Source organism: Perca flavescens, chromosome 11 (assembly GCF_004354835.1).
Source record: "Perca flavescens isolate YP-PL-M2 chromosome 11, PFLA_1.0, whole genome shotgun sequence".
Lineage (NCBI taxonomy): Eukaryota > Metazoa > Chordata > Actinopteri > Perciformes > Percidae > Perca > Perca flavescens.
In genome coordinates this window covers 13,369,143-13,386,037 of record NC_041341.1, presented here as the reverse complement: position 1 = coordinate 13,386,037, position 16,895 = coordinate 13,369,143, and the positions used below count along the sequence as shown (strand labels likewise).

The window sequence follows — 16,895 nt, the reverse complement described above, 5'->3', positions numbered from 1 at the left end:
TTTTTTTATTTCAGAAGAGTCCATGGTTTGGGCCCTCTCCAGTGGGACCCTAAAATTGTGATATCATATTTTTTGATACTGCAATCAAATGCACCACACACACACACACACACACACACACACACACACACACACACACACACACAGTCATTACAGCTCCCAATTTCAACATGGATCAACAAAGTAGTCAATTATTTCTTGGTTTGTGAAATGAGAGAAGTAATAAAACACAACGTATCATATTTACGTATTATATTTACTTAGAAACTGGCTTACCAAATACACAATAGATCCACTGGGTTTAAAAAGCTCAAAGGATAATTGTGAGTTAAATTATTATAAACCCGTTAAAAATGTTAGAAAAATAACAATTCATATAAAAAGAATTTGCATACATGTAACAGTCATCAAGTCCGTTCTTAAACTTCAACTTCAGGAAGTCATTTTGGGAATCTTGGAGCGGAAGTGGAGTGGCTAAATCTGGGCAGTCTGCAGACTCCACAGGGGCACACGGGCCCTCCTGAGGCCCCTGCAGAGCTCCACTGCACAGGGGCCAGTGAGGCCTCCATGGGACCCGGAGACAACAGGGGACATTTAGCAGCAGAGGACGATGAAGTGGAAGAAGAGGAGGACGCTGCTGTGGTGAGGAGGGACTCCTGGGTGAGGAGGAGCTGACTGGGGCCAGAGATGAGGGGCCACCCTCCAGCGAGCAGCAGCCGGGGGACCGGTCCTGTGTTCACCCCCATCCCGACGCTTACCTCTCCCAGCAGCCGCCGCATCTCCTGCAGAGACGAACCCAGGAGGAGGATGTAGTTCCTGGCCAGAACCAGGGTGGAGATCTTAGAGAGCCTGCGGCCTGGAGGAGCTCCAGGCTGGTGGGACTGAGAGGAGGAGGCAGAAGATGGCGAGGAGCCGTACGGCACCATGACCTCCCTGAGGGCATCCATGGCAATGTTCAAGTCCTGCATCCGCTTCCTCTCCCTGCTATTGATCTTCCTTCTGAGCTCCTGCTGCTCCTCAGGGCTCAGCTCCCTCTGAGGTTTGGTTGGTCTTTGGCCACTCTGGAGGCCAAGCATGGGTGCTGGGTTTAGACGAGAGCTCAGGTTGAACCCTGGAGGGCAGTGGGGTAAGTCCTGGACAGACCCGGGGCCACAGAGAGGTAGAGACTGCTCCTGGGCCCTGATCACTGGGTTTGATAGCACATTCATAGTCTGTTCAGTGGTGTGCTATAATCAGAGTTGTAGTTGAGTGTAGTCTTCTTTAAAAATGTCTTCAGCAAAATGTAAAGTTTGAGATGCAAACCAAAAATAGTCAAAGCAAAAATACCTCACACTTCTGCTTATTTTTAAAATCCACAAAGTTCAAAAATCAAACTTTCATTCCTTCCACCTGTTGATCTCTCTTTTGCTTGCAGAAAACAGCTGCCATCCAGCACAATAACGAGTCACCAAACGTTTTGGCTTCAGAGGTTTCTGGCTGCACAAATGAGTGAATGAGAGCTTCCTAAAGTGGCAGCTCCGTTTTATCTCATTTCCACAGCTGCGTGTGGTGAGAATGACAGCTCACACAGTGGAAAAGTGAGCTAAATGCTCCCCTCACATACCCCCACCTCAGCTCAACTCCTCCCCGACACACGATGTGTTCTTTACAAACACATATGCACGTCTGACTTTTTGATATTTGTCAGTGAGACAGAACTGTTAGAGGGTGACAACACCAGCCGAATCCCATTTAAAATGGGAACAATTCAAGGCAAGATATTAGAAAAGAATGATGTGGATTATTTAGTTGGTTTAAGATCTTTGTTTTGAAGAGAAACCTGTGCACAAGAACACTACAGCATTAAAGCAATAGACATTACACAAGCACAATTTAAAATACTTAGTTAACATATGCTGCTGACAATGAAGCATAGTGTTTTGAAAGTTAGTTGGTAATTTTGTATTATGGAGCATCAACATTAAAACTTATTTTACCCAGATCAGATTGAACATGAGAACAACTAATGTTAAAAACTCTCATGAATGATATTTACTGTGTTTTTGATGTGGACAGACAGCAAAAGTAAAGAGGCCATTTTTCAGGCTGTACAGGAACTTTTTTTATATTTTTTTTGCTGCTGCTCTCTTTAACAGGACACTTACTGTAAAATGTTATTGTCAGCGAGGCCCTGTCCGTGTTTTATGATGTTCCTAAATATAAAACATATATGCAGTTTAATGAAACAAGCAGAGTTTAAACTCACAACGTAGAATACGCAATTGACAATGAGGTCAAAATGCATTTGGAAGATCTGAGTTTAAAATTTACGAAAGAAATGATAGATACATTTTTGTCTGTTTTTTGTAAGTTGTTCCATTTACGACGAACATTGCATTCCTAAATAGTTTTCGTAAGGTCAGATTGAACATTTGCATTATGTAAAGGTAAAAGGTTGGGTCCTGGCATCATAATGTGCTGGGAGCTTCATTATTATTATTTATATAATCAAAGTAAAAGTAAGTAAAAAAGCAGTTTTCCAAGCACAGAAGTGGATGATCTTGTAGGTTATTACAGGACACGTTAGGGGGTAAACAAGGACATTGTCATAACTCTGACAAGTTGTTTGCATAACAACATCACTTTTACTCTGACGTCCTTTTGTGCAATTCCAAAACTAATGTCAGTCCCATCAGCCTCAGCTGTACTTTATCTTTAGTGCTAATAAGCCAAAGTTAGCATGCTAACACACTAAAATGATGGTGAATGTGAAGAACATTACCTGCTAAACATCAACAAGTTAGCATTGTTATTGTGAGCATGTTAGGAAGCTGATGTTAGCATTTGACCCAAAGCACTGCTGTGCCTAAAAGCCACCAGTGCTCTTGTTAGCACCTGACAACATGAGCAACATTGCTTTTACTTTTTCTTTGTGTGAAGTTAATCAAAAGTGCACACAAAAACACTGTGGGCTTAATGGAATGTTCCTCTACAGCCATGTAACAACTTGGAAGCCATTCAAATCATCAGCACATTGTTATGTGACAGAGGGCAGGTATTAGCAGTATTAGCATGGGTATTAATCGTGTCAGAGAACAGTTCTGGCAAACAGTGAATGGATACATCATTGTGTGCTGGGAGTTAATTGATGGTTTTGAGGTGGAGGTTATTGTTGCTCTGTTCTGAGTGGCTACGCTAACCAAATTAGCTGGCAGAGAGCTGGGCACAGTTCCAGGCAGGCAGACAACAGGCCAATTGACTCCAACCACAGGTGAAGCTGGCTTGGGGCTCCGAGCAAGGCTGGAAACCTCAAATGTGCCATTCATGAGCCACAAAAAGACCTCAGCATCCCCCCCGTTGTACAGGGAGCCTGGCCGTCCTCCTCCTTTGCACTCCCCCCCCCGCCCCCTCGTCCTTGTAAAGCCCATCTGAGCGGGAGAAAAGGAAGGCAGGGGGGAAGAGGGGAAGGACAGCACCGTTACAAACAGAAAGCAAGTTGTTTACGATGAAAGCAGAAGGAGATGCAGAGGAGGAAGACCCTTTCTTTGCTCCCCAGCCGCTCTTCACTTGTCGTTCAACAAGTGAAAGATGTGTGTGGAGGCGCTTCCCTTCCCTGCCAGTGGTCCGGTGGCGTCCGGCTGGTGCTGTGATTGAAGCTCAATGGACGGCTGCAGACGGACAGGAAAGGGAGGGCCTCATGAAAAGAGCCAGGCGGATGGCCCTCGCACCTGCAGGAGAACAGAGTGCAGGCAGCCAGGATTCATTTGTGCATGTGTGTGTGTGTGTGTGTGTGTGTGTGTGTGTGTGTGTGTGTGTGTGTGTGTGTGTGTGTGTTTGTGTGCGTGCCTGTGAGCTCAATTTGATTTCTAGTGCTTGTCTAACAATGAGGGGTAATAAACTGAGTAATGAAAGAAGACGAGCCGAAATGGTTTTGACAGTATTTGGAAAGAAGAGAAGAGAAAAGAAAGGACACCTGCAAGGAGCCACACATACAGAAGTTAGAAAAGAAGAGAAAGAAAGAAGCTGGTGTCTACCAGAGAAGCGCACCTCCCCTTTTTTTTTTTTTTTTTTTTTTTTTATCCACGACTTACAAGGGAAAGAAAAGTGAGCTTGATTTGGGGTAGCAGCCCAGCATATCCGCCTCCCAGCTTCCAGGCTCCTTTTGATGAGGCTGGACCAGGGCAGGAGCACCGGTGGCTTCAGGGCAGGGGGAAGACTAGTGTCTTTATGGTGGAAGGAGTACCATCCATCTGGGCAATGGTGGGTCTGCACCTGGGAGCTAAATGCCTCGTCTGTGTGGAGCCATTTCCTGAGGCTGACAGACAGGAAGACACCTCAGCCAAACTCCTGGGTCAATTTATTCCCCAATATGGTATGAAAAATACACCCAAAGTGACACCACTGAAAAAATTGTTATGAATTCCTTTTTGTCAAAAAAAAAAAAAAAAATATATATATATATATATATATATATATATATATATATATATATGTTCTTCCTTTTGTGGTTTCTTTATGTTGTTTATGATTTTAAAGCCACACATCTCCAGTATAGATAAGGCTTTTTTATAAATTGATTTTATCCAAATAATCCCAGGATTCTTTACAGTAAATGGAGCAGATTATTTCAAATTCAACATTTTGCCTCTACAAGTTTACAAAAAATAAGGTTCATGGCCCTCCATTTGATTCTGGTGATAGGAATTTGGTCTAAATAAATACAAAATAAAAATAACACTAAATTACTAAACTACAGAGTATCTGCATTGCAAATGGCATTTGGAAAAATGTAACGTATCAAAATATTTCACTGAAGTTTGTATTTTTATTTTTTACTATGCTCTTTTTTTATTAACAAATAATCACAGATATATTTACAGAAAAATGAAAGCAGAATCCTTAATTTTGGACCACCAGAGCAGAGCAGACATTTCCTTGTTCAAACACAAACAAAACAACCTCTATTGGCTCTTTAATTGAGTACAAATTGGTATAATTATACATCCACCTAACTGGATATAAAGAGACAGTTTTACAAATGAAGCCTGAAGTCTGGCCGGACACAATCTTGACTTAATGGAGTCAATTTACATCAGGTGTCTGATTGAGCTCTTTTGTGTGACACTTGATGGTGTGTCGATGTGTTCGCTGCCTCGGAGAGAGGACTTATGTTGTTAAATGTCTGAAGAAGGCTCTACAAATTTGAACGATTACACAGCTATATTTGGTGTCCTTGTCCGTTTGTGCCGGACTGTCTCGCTTGTTGCTCAAAAGCTCCTGAATTAAACAAAAATACATTTCTCTGATTGGCTAGCAGTTCCTTGAGAGGACAATAAAAGCCCACAAGGCCTCCTAGCTGACTAAGGCAGCCATGCAGCACACAGATATTTCTTACCTGGCTCTTTCCTGCATGACTCAATAAAAAAATGCATTAGCTACTAATATGAATTGCTTTTTAGACTAGGCCTACTAAATACTTTTTCAAAACCACATTAGGCTAATAAGGGCAGCTTTTATCAGCTTAGAATCTTAGCTAATTAGAAGCTGTTTTTATCATCATCTGGTTGCTTTAGCACCTTTCGGCTTGATTACTGTAATTCCCTGTATATGAGGCTGACCCTTTCCCCCTTTTCTCGACTCCAAATGGTTCAAAATGAGCTGCTAGACTTTTAACTGGAACAAGGAAAAGAGAACACATTGCTCCTGTTCTGGCTCACCTGCATTGGCTACCAGTGAATTACAGAATTGATTTTAAAATCTAACTTTGCAACTTTCGGCCAGCGAGCCTCGGCGTCAGGAAGTATCGCATACTGCACACATACACCCATTCAGGAACCGGCTAACAAGGTAGCGATGGAGTTTTTCAAACTATCGTCATGGCTGAGCCGGCAAAAAATAAGCAGAAACCTAGGAAAGCATTGTCGGAAGAACAGAGCAAGAGGAAACGGCAGACTGACAGAGAGTCAGACACAAGTAAACATAGGAGCTGCCAAATATCTATTCCGATAGGTGTAGGGGGAACTCTATAGAGGAACCTGCGAGCAAAAAGCGAAGAAATGGCCAAAACTGCATAGCGCCCCTTTAATTACAATGTAAAGCCCTATGTTGTTGTTTTTTTTCTACATGCTTTCAGTTTGGTGTGAGGCTGCCCCATGTCAAGTCCCCTCTTAATTTATTGATGATTGATGATTATTAATTCAAAGAAGTGACTGATGACAGCCTTCTAGGACATAATGCAGATGAAAGTGCACAAAGAATCTGTTGGTAAACAACACTCGTGAAACTTGTGAAGAATGAACAGAATCTCTACTACCCCTATCCATTTTCAAACTGCAATCCAACCACTGTTAAGAGCCGAAGTCAAACCTTAAAATAACATCAAAACAAGTTTGCATATTGAATCAGACTCTCTCAGAGAGAAAATCAGCGAATTCATTTAGTTGGAGTTGCAATAAAACTTTGGAAACTTGTGTACATTTTATCTCTCCAAGGTAGTTCACCAGAACGTTAAACAAGCACCTGCTCTGGGCTTTACATCCCAAACTGTCTACTGTTTACAATGTGCAGAGAGAGTCTAATGAGAAATTAACAGTTGCCAGTGACTGATTTTCTCCATGTGTCCTTGTGGGGAAACAGGTGCAGCTGCAACAATGGAAATACAACAGAACCAGACTTTTCAGAGAGGAAAAGGCAGCCCTGCATCAAAGCAGGAACGGAGGACACACTCATCTATTTGCCCTAACGCCTGCTCTGTGAGGCCTGGCCAAAGACATGAGAAGATTACAAGCTGTTAATAAGGTGGAACCAATCGGCTGAAGGTCTGCTTTTGTCCTTCCCAGCATGCTTTGTGAGCGCTGGCCTGGGATAGTCAGCATTTGGTGCTGATCATAGTGTGGCAGGGATAATGAAGGTGGGAGGGGTGTAAGGTTTTAGCCCTGGGGCCCTTTGTGAAAGAGAGCCTAAATGCTTCGCTCTCAATAGCCGCACACGCCAAGTTGGTCACGGTTATTTAAATACAGATGGACATTTGCCACATTCATATTTCAGGTTGCTAAGTGCTCCACTGACACTTTCTTTTTTTTGTCTTGACGTTTATTGCCTGTGTTGTTGTGTTTGATGTATTTTTGCAAGATCTGGATGTGTTACTTTCAAATTAAAAGCCTTAAAATCCTCATACATTTAAAATAAATAAATAAATCTATATATATTTTTAAAGTTTGACATTGATTTGTTCGCAACAGTCAAACCAAAGCACTCTAACCTTTCCTTACTTGCGTTCATTTAAAATTACCCCAAACATAATCCAACTCAATGATTGTCTGTTGTTATAGCAGATGTTCCTCTCTGAAACAATGCCACCAGGGATTTGTGGGGTGGCTGCTAATGGGAAAGTGTTAGTTAAACCGTCCCCCACAAAGTATCCTTAACACCCCCGATCCTATTTAACCGTGACAATGATGGATTCACAGACACTAAACTTCCACAGGAATCCTTGTCCAAAGTAACACAGAGCCTTGTTCTTCTTCTTCTTCTCACCAAGTGATTGAGGTCTTTTGGGGTTTTATTAGCGCTACAAGGCCAAGGGTGGGTTTTCAGAGGTTATGCCCAGCTGTATGGAGGGCGTTGCAGCAAGACCAAAGTCACTGTTAACGTGATAGCTGACAGAAGCATGATGGATGAGGATACACGTCCCAGAAATTAGACTTCTGAAAGTGAAGCATTTTAGCGCGGGAAGGGGGAACAGGCATTGAATATGTTGATGCAAAATAAAGAGACGACAACAAAAAGTGCCGGCAGGGTGGAAATGTTCGGTTCATCGTTGGGATCCATTGGCATGAATTTCTTTTAGCAATGGAAGTTCTATCATTGCAGTAGACTCAATACGAACGACAAAACTTTGACTCTCTACTACAAACTCTGACAAACCTTTTCTTATTTTTAGGATACATTTGGGTTATTTAAATTTGGGTTTATTTATTTATTTATTATATATTTGGGTCTGTCATGTCTATCAGTAAAAATGACGTAAAAGTCAGACGTAAGAAACACAAGCAGTCAGACAATCAGACAGGTTATAGACAAACCACCAGGTTAGCTCCATGTTTAACTTTGACCTGCTGTACTTGCAGTGCATTTTTAGTTTTAAGCTCTAAGCGTTTTAGATTCTTGACATAAACTGTTACCTTGTTTTCAACCTGCCAGATCATTTGACTGCTCTTCTTTATTGCCCCAATAACACATTCCAGGATCTCTGCAATTAATTTGGAGTTGTTACCCTTAGTGCCTAGTGGGTGTGAGGTGTCTGCAGTTATATGTTTAGCCACCAAAGTTGGTATGTTATTCACATTTTTGTGGACATGGCCTGGTTAAGATTGTCCCTGGACTCCCTTTGGACACGTTTCGCGCTCGGCCAGCTGGGAGGACGCCACGAGGCAGAACCGGATACGCTGCAGGGATCACACCTTCCAGCTGACCCGGGAGCGCTGGGGGAAAGACACTGCTTGGGAGAAAAGGTATCTTGGTGCTAATTTCTCTAATTTGCTACGCCGTGAATGAATGGATAGCAATGGGATCAGTGGATGAATGAAAACTTTGCTTGAGTTTTGGTGTATCCACCCATCCACCCGCTGACCTTTCTCTTTCTACCACGAAGTTGATGATCTTTATTAATCTTTTACCTCTTAAACACCCAATTGTCACCCTACATTTCCCCTTATTTTTAAATAAATAAAAAAGTCACAATCAGAAAATGACAAATATATGTTCACTTCTATCAAACCATGAGATGCTTAATGAAAACTCAAGATGGTTCATTAAAGAAATATTTCTTATATATAATATGTCTTGTGTAGCATTTTGTTAAAATGTTCTCGTAAGAAAACTTTTTTGCACACCTCTTTTATCGGGCAGGTGCGTAGGATATGATCAAGAGTAGCAGATCAAAAAACCGAAACGTTGTATTTTTCTAATAAATTATTACTTGCATAATGGTCAGTGTGCGGGATTTTCTCTGTTAAAATGTTCTCAAAATTCTGTCTTATGGCATATGTCTGGAAAAATGTGGAGTCTTGAGTAAAATCCTCAATAGGCCTATATTTTTTTCTTTACTTGTGCTTTATTGCACAGAGTTTGCACCCACTGGCATTATTTTTAAAGGTTTAAAGTGATCTGTTCATGTTGGAAAACATTTTCTTCCACTTTTGTCATGAATAGGGAACGTCATTTTGCATTTCAAGACATTGTTCTGATTTCACAAAATCTTGCCACAACAGGCTGGCAGATGGATGCAGTGGATGTAAGATGATTCTTTCAGGAGTTGATGGACACATCTGTCAGCCTATACACTCTGTATCACACACACAAGACCCCCGTCCTCCCCTTGAGACAGCCCAGAATCTCTCCGCTATGCCTTACAACCTCCTCCTCCTACTCCTGCAGCTCATTCACCTCCCACTGTGCTCCTGCTCCTCACAGCCTCTCAGCACATTCAAATCCCCACTAAGACCTGAGAGATCAGACTGAAGCAGCCACCACTCTCCCCTTCTATTCAGCCTCCACTCTGATTAAACTGCAGCAGGTTTATCACAGATGTTGTCCAAACTCATGACTTGGCCTCCCACTGAGGACTGTTAACTACTAAGAGTGTGAAAGCAGGTGACTTGTTTTGTTTACCCTTTTATTAATTAAATGGTTAAATACAGACGTAAAAAAAAAAGAAAGAAAACATAACTTTGGTTTACTTGTGTTCTGTTCAGCTTACTTGTAAATCTGATGACAGACATGTGGACTGTGGTGCTAATTTGATTTATGAAACAGGGGACCCCAAGGGATGCAACAACTCAGAGAGCAGACATATGTTGCAGTGCAACATGATAGCAGGCTTCAGTAACTTGACAAATTGGGGTTGTAATTATTAAAACATCTCATGGTAGCATGGCTGGCGTAACCACTAACCCCAGAAAGACTGAAGCCTTGTGGAAAATGCAAGTAGTAAGACAGTAAGTATGTTGCTAATAACATAGTCTATATCCGCGTTCCACTTCCGGGACTGCTCCGGTGCTGTAGGAAATTCCACCGGATGCATGTATTTTCCGTTTCCTTCCGCTTTCTTTGTGTTGGAATTTAAATTTGGTGGATTTATGAGGACTATTTTTGACTGCTCCTCAGATCTCTGCATGGTAAATTGAGACAGCTAGCTAGACTATCTGTCCAATCTGAGTTTTCTCTCGCACAACTATTTTGCAGCCAGACTCTCCTCCAGCGCACTTTAGAGGAGGGTCTGGCAAAGCGAGACCACTAATAACATGATCTGCAGTATCTTCAGTGTTCAAATCTGCCCTGTGACAATTTCCTACATGTCTTCCCTCTCTCTCTCCCCTTTCTCACCTAGCTGTCCTGTCAAAAATTAAAGGCAGAAAAAGCCCCAAAAAATAATCTTAAAAAAATATATATATATATGTTTTGAGGAAAACTTATTTTCTCCTGGGGTATTCTTGACCTATCACAAATAGGTTTCTAATCAAAGTCTGCATAGCAAAGAGGTCGGAGCGGATGGATGAATGGGTCAAGAAAACATGGGCCTCCGGTGTGAAATTAGTGAAATACATAACAAACATACTCATTTTAACCCAAACCATCATCTTTTCCTAAACCTAACCAAGAGTGTTTCAAAGCACAACGTTAACCACGTGTTTAAAAATGCAAACGTTTCACAACTTGCACCTGTCGGTGGTACGATGACGGGTTCAAAACAGACGTAATCGTGAATGTGCTTCAGTTGTATGGACACATATTTTTTTAGGAGCCAGGGTTGCTTGTTGATGTTTAGCAGTAAAGTTCTGCTGACAACAGACTTAGAGCTGGAAAACTTAGACCAACATTTCCTTGTCTTGTTCATTCTGCGTCTGTGTGTTTCCTAACCTCACTTTAGTTTCCCTGAATCCTGACATTTCTTTTGTCCGAACATCCCAGCTGCTGAAAGGGGACAGACATGAGCGTGACATAGTCAACAAACCATATGGGACGTTATCCACACAATATACACACACATGCATTTACCTCGTTAATGAAATATGAGCTTCTATATTTGTGTGTGTGTGTGTGTGTGTGTGTGTGTGTTTGGTATGAGAGAGAGATAGTGCAGCGTATTTGAGAGCATATATTAGATTATTTGGTGATTATTCTTCTGTATTGTGAAGAAGAAATCTTTGAGACGCACATATATCTCTAAACCTGGACAGATAAGGCCAAAAGTATGTGGATGCCCTAACATTAAAACCATATGGGATTGTTAAACTTGTCATTCCAAATCCATGAGCATTAATCTGCATATTTGTCAGCCTCCACTTTTGGGCTTTCCACCAGATTTTGGAACCTGGCTGTAGAGATTTGCTCCCGTTCAGCCACAAGAGCATTAATGAGGTCCAACACTGACGTTGGTCTGGCTCACAGTCGGCGTTCCAGTTCATCCCAAAGGTGTTGGATGGGGATGAGGTCACGGCTCTGTGCAGACCAGTCTAGTTCTTCCACCAAAAATGGGAAAAACATGTCTTTATGGACCTGGCTCTGTGCATGATAGCGTTGTCATAGTCCAAATCGTACCAGACAGGCCCAGACCAAAAGCACTAAAATGTGTGCAGACAAAGGATCATTACGCTCCTCCTCAGCAGCTCAGCAGACTGAAGGATGACATTAATGAGAACTTATTTTATTACTAAATTTAAATGCATGTATGTTTCTCAGATTAGGGGGCAGGTGCACACACCACATCATATCACTCTCTTGAAAGGCACACTGTTGTCCCGAATTAGTTGACTTTACTAGAAATTTGCATTGGAAACCCGTTGCCTTAAACCATCAACCAAGTTTTTACACAAGGTGAAACTTAACAGGTCAAGTTGTATTAACACCAGTGTTGGGGTATTTACTCAAAAAAAGTAATAAATTACACATTACTAGTTACTTTTAATAAAAAGTAATCCTTAGTTATCTGTGTTAAATATGATTTATGCACTGCATACTTACACTGATTATTACAAACAACTATTGTGATTTAGTAATGAATGTGGTTTTTAACAGAACATGAAAGAATAAGTATTGACAACTAAAAAGTTTAATTACAACTAAATCTGGGTTTACAGTGCATTTAGGAGGCCCTCATCCTGGAGTCATTCAAAGTGCTGTCCACACAACTGGACAACTGGTCCACGCTGGCCCCCGCTGGCCCCCAGCACACCCCTCTGAGACCTCTGTGTTTCTGCTTTTGGATGATTCATGTCCCAGTCCTGCACCCCTCAGATTCACTTTGATGTCTAATCCCATCCTGACTGTGTCCTCCTTCAGTCCGCGGAGCCGCTCGGCCAGTCATGAATATCCAAAGGTCTGCTTACTTGACAGGATTATCCCTCTTTTCAAAGCCACTGGGGACGATTCTTCAGCCACAAAAAACACACTCAATGGATCTTCTGCTCTCTCGCTTTGTTTCTCTCGCTTTCCTTTACTCTCACTCCCTTCTGTCTTTGTCCCTCTGGGCTTTTACTAAACACATTGATCCACCCGATCGAGGAGTTCATCTGCTCCTGTTCATAGATTGTTGAACAGACGCAAAAACACAAGTTCTTTAGTATCTACCGTTGCAGAAATATCCTGAAGAATTTGGAACAAAGTACCTGCACCTCCGATTTTGGCCCACAGGTATGTCATTGTGAAAGTCACGTCACATGGGGAAGTCAGTGTGCAATAAAAACAAAAACTCACCTAATGAAATTCAGCTTCTGACGTAGCTGCCCCGTTGCAAACTTTGGTTGCAAGATGTATTGCAAATCAAACCAAGGCTATACAGGTGTTCTGCATGGGTCCAGTTAAAAAAGATATAAAACAAATACGTTGGACTTAATAATCATCAATTGAATTTAAGGAGCACAAAATCCAAAAAATCCACCTACCAGCACCTCTAAAGCTCACAAACATTATATTTTCGTTGAATTTGCACAAAAAGATATAGCTTCTGGTTGTAGCTTCAAATTTACAGACAAATATGAAAGTGGAATCAATCTTCTCATCTAACTTTTGGCAAGAAAGCGAAATATGCATATTTCCCAAAGCGTCAAACTAAATCTTTAACACGATAAAAAAAAAACTACAGAAAAACTTGCCAACAAATCAAAGAAACAGCTCAGTTAAGCAACCACTTGTTGCTGATCTTACCAATACAGTCAGGGGTTCTTTGTGTGTTTAGTCCATCCCACTGTGTAATGGTGTTTAAGAGTGAGCAGATGAAGTGAGCTGGAGTAAACATCAGTGCCATGGGAAAGAGTGACCTCTGAGGTCTTATATTCACCTTAGAGTTCCATCTATTCCCTTGTAAGTGTTAAATCCTGCCTTTGTCCCTGACAGCTTCTCTGTTTGTTTATCTTCTCTGTCTTATTCCTCCTTTGCTGCATCATAGACTCTGTTTCTCTTTCTGTTATTCCGCCACCTTTGATGCATCTCCCCGATCTTTAATCCTTTCAGCTAACACAACATGATGCGCGGAGCTGAAAGGGTGTACATCTGTGTTTTCTGGATGGTTTAAATCCAGTTACAACAGTGTAAGACTGATGCTCCCCTTCTGTCCAAAGTTATGAATATTTAAACTGTCACAGAACCAACCTCACACTCTCAGCATCAACGGATAAGTCAGCCTGCCACCAACAGTGGATAAGGAGCTGTTTATTCAAATCCAGTCACAGGGATGTGAAGCCCAGCTGCTATTGGACAGAGTGTTCAGCTGAAAAGATGCGACACAGCCAGTTTTTTGTTTTTTTTTACTTTAGCACCATGTTTATCTGGGTGCATAATAGAAAAACTTGTGTGACTGCTTCGACTTATTCCAAAATGTCAACAACATGTCGTCTTGTGTTGGAACTTGCACTGATATTAAATGAGAATAGGAATAAGTAGAAATTAAATAAATGAGCGCAGAAACATAACAGTTTTGTCGGAGTGGGAGTGGATGGTGGGTAAAGCATACAATGTGCAGGACTTTGAAACCAAAGATTGGACTTCATCTTGCATCTGATGTGTGGTCAGGGTTTAGGCCATTAAAGAAATACTTCACCCACAAAATGACCATTTGTCGTGTTTTTATTAAAAAAAAAAATTTGCTTGTTTGCTTCGGACAGAGAATGACAGCCTACTGAAAATAAGGACAGAAGCATTGAATAAGACGGATAGAACAAAGCAGGTGCAACATGTGAGGGGTGGGGGAGACTTCCACACATTAACAAGATTCTAATATATGATATAGGCCTATCCGACTAGTTAAACAGAATAATCAATCTACATATGTACACTCAATTCGAATTCGATTCAAACGGATTGATCTTTAAATAACTAGACACACAGATACCTGGGCCAAAGACTTCCAGTAATAAGCTGAAGATGTGTTGCGCTTTTGGAGCTCTGTGAAGAAACACCTGTTACAATTGAGGTTAATTACTATAAAACACTACGTTAGTTGCAAAACCCCAAAGGCCCAGTGAGGAAAACCAATGCATTGTTCTTTACTGGCTCCGTCGAGGCAACGGATTCAGCAACAAATAATGTGGGGTGAGAGTCTGTAACAGCCCCAAAAAGTTTGTGGTCAGGGTTGAGGCCATTAAAGAAATACTTCACCTGCAAAATGACCATTTGTATATCAATTAGTTACTGAGTGTTGCTTTGAATTTGTGAAGAAAACTTTGTTTTGTCGCATGTCTCCACGGTCAACGGAGAATCAAAAATGTAATCAAACAACCTATAAAAATCGCTTGCTGGAGCACTGAAACTGTTCTGGAGGCTTGTGGTGAAACATTGTCTCAATAAGACACTTTGTTTGTTCTTTCTTTAATGGAGCATTGTATCAACGTACCTGTTGCTATCATCGGATGGTGTTTGTTGTGTAATCACAACTTCCTGACCAGCAAAGGGCGGATTTGCATATTCAAGTTATTAAGAGTAGAATAGTGTTTACACGAAAGGGAGTCATGGAGGGAGGGGGATAACGTGATACTTTTTAATCCATATGAACTGCATTTTGCACTGACAAATTTCTCCCAAGACACCTGATGTAAAGCAGATGTTCAAATACAAATGATCCTATATCTCATGCCTTTATGAGCTGATGATTTGTTATTTCTCAAAACAGCTGAATGGATTATTTTGTGTTAACCCTCACTCTGTATTACACATCTATTATATTCGGACGGGTCCAGTTTATATTAACAAAAATGATACCAAAAGTATAAATTATTGAAACTTTCAAGTGTGGAAAAAGTGAATGAGTTATTTATCCAAACTGGCTTCTTTACGGGGACTAACTGGGGGCTGTACAATGGTGAATTTGTCTTTGAATGCAAAATGCTGACAGAAAAATCACATTCTCTCAACAAATACTGCCAACATTTTAACACACAGGAAAAAGACAAAATATAGCTGCAAGTGGCAACTTAGTCAGCTAAAATACATTATTTGTCCATCTAAACACCATGTGCACGTTGACCTGAGCTGATTCACTGAATTGATGAAATTAAATACAACGTAGTGTACCATAGAAAGTCATGGGTTACCGGGACACTTGCATAGAACAAAGCCTTTGTTAATGTTATGGTTAAGACAAGTCAAATGTCTGCTGTGGAGACACATTAGAGAAGATGCCAATGCCATGAATGATGATGACAAAGTTTTTTTGATGAACAATAAAGACGTTTGAAGTCCTTACAGACCTGTAGAGTCCACGCACCTCTTCTCAGGATTGTGTGGGTGTGTTCAGACTTTGGCTGACTGGCATGCCTCAAACTCTTCAGTAAACTTTTTGCACTTTTTAGTGGTGGGGTAATTAACATCTTTAATATGCTATGTAGGTTTTATGTTGCTACGTAAAGCAGACTGTTGGCAATAGTGCTCCCATTGCCTAATTGCTGCTTCGCTGCACTGTGCACTATGGGGGTCGGCCTACCGTGGGAAGCGCTAACGGTGCTAACGGCTAATAGCTACAGTGCAAACAGAGCATTAGTTAGCCCCACGGTTAGCTCACACTCCATTACCTGGCTTCCGTTGGAGAGCGGGGCTCATCAGTGATAGCGTTACCCCTCCCGACCAGGACACTGGCATAATCATCGGGTAACCTCAATCTGAGCACCGATCTCCTGCAGAAGCCCAGCTCGGGCAGCGTGCAGTGCATAGCGGCGGCGAGTCGCCCGCGATCAGCCAGCCGCAGCATGACATGAACACGAAGTCAGGGGCCAACAGTTTTAACAACCCGTTTTCTTTTCCTCGTCGTCAAATACCAACGCCAATAAAATCATTTTTAAATCAACATTTGGTGTCAAAGGATTTATTTCTTTAGTAAGTATCCATGTAATAAGCTCCCCCTTTCAGGTTGATTCAAGATGCCTCAGTACCCTGTCGGGGTTCCAAATTACAATTGTGACCGACTCACTCTACATTATCCCTTACATTTACTTAGGCTAGTTGATCCAATCCAATCCAATCCAACTTTATTTGTAAAGCACATTTAAAACAACCAGGTTGACCAAAGTGCTGGCAATTGACATGATTATAAACACACGAGTAACAAAACAAACATTTACAACAAGTTACAGACTAGAAAATTAAGATGAACAATTCAACTCTCAAACAGATTTAAAGGCCAATGGATAAAAGTGAGTTTTAAGTGGTGATTTAAAATTGTGAAGGCTGGGGGCCAATCTGACATGCAGCGGCAATTCATTCCACAGCCTTGGGGCCACGACTGAGAACGCTCGATCTCTCCTATTTTTGAACCGCTTTCTAGGGACAACAAGGAGTATTAGGGCGGCTGCCCCCCTCCCCGCTGGCCACCCACTGGCAGCGCCACTGCCTTTAAACTGTTTGAAACAGGTTTGTATTACCTGACA

The 16,895-nt window shown here is 41.6% G+C and overlaps 1 protein-coding gene across 1 annotated transcript; it reads right to left on the bottom strand.

The window, feature by feature from the left end:
• Positions 1–366: 366 nt before the first annotated feature.
• Positions 367–1,470, bottom strand: olig1 (oligodendrocyte transcription factor 1). Its single transcript, XM_028592029.1, has one exon. It carries the CDS (start codon positions 1,206–1,208, stop codon positions 441–443), a length of 768 nt encoding a protein of 255 aa, XP_028447830.1. The 5' UTR covers positions 1,209–1,470; the 3' UTR covers positions 367–440.
• Between the last annotated feature and the right edge of the window lie 15,425 nt (positions 1,471–16,895).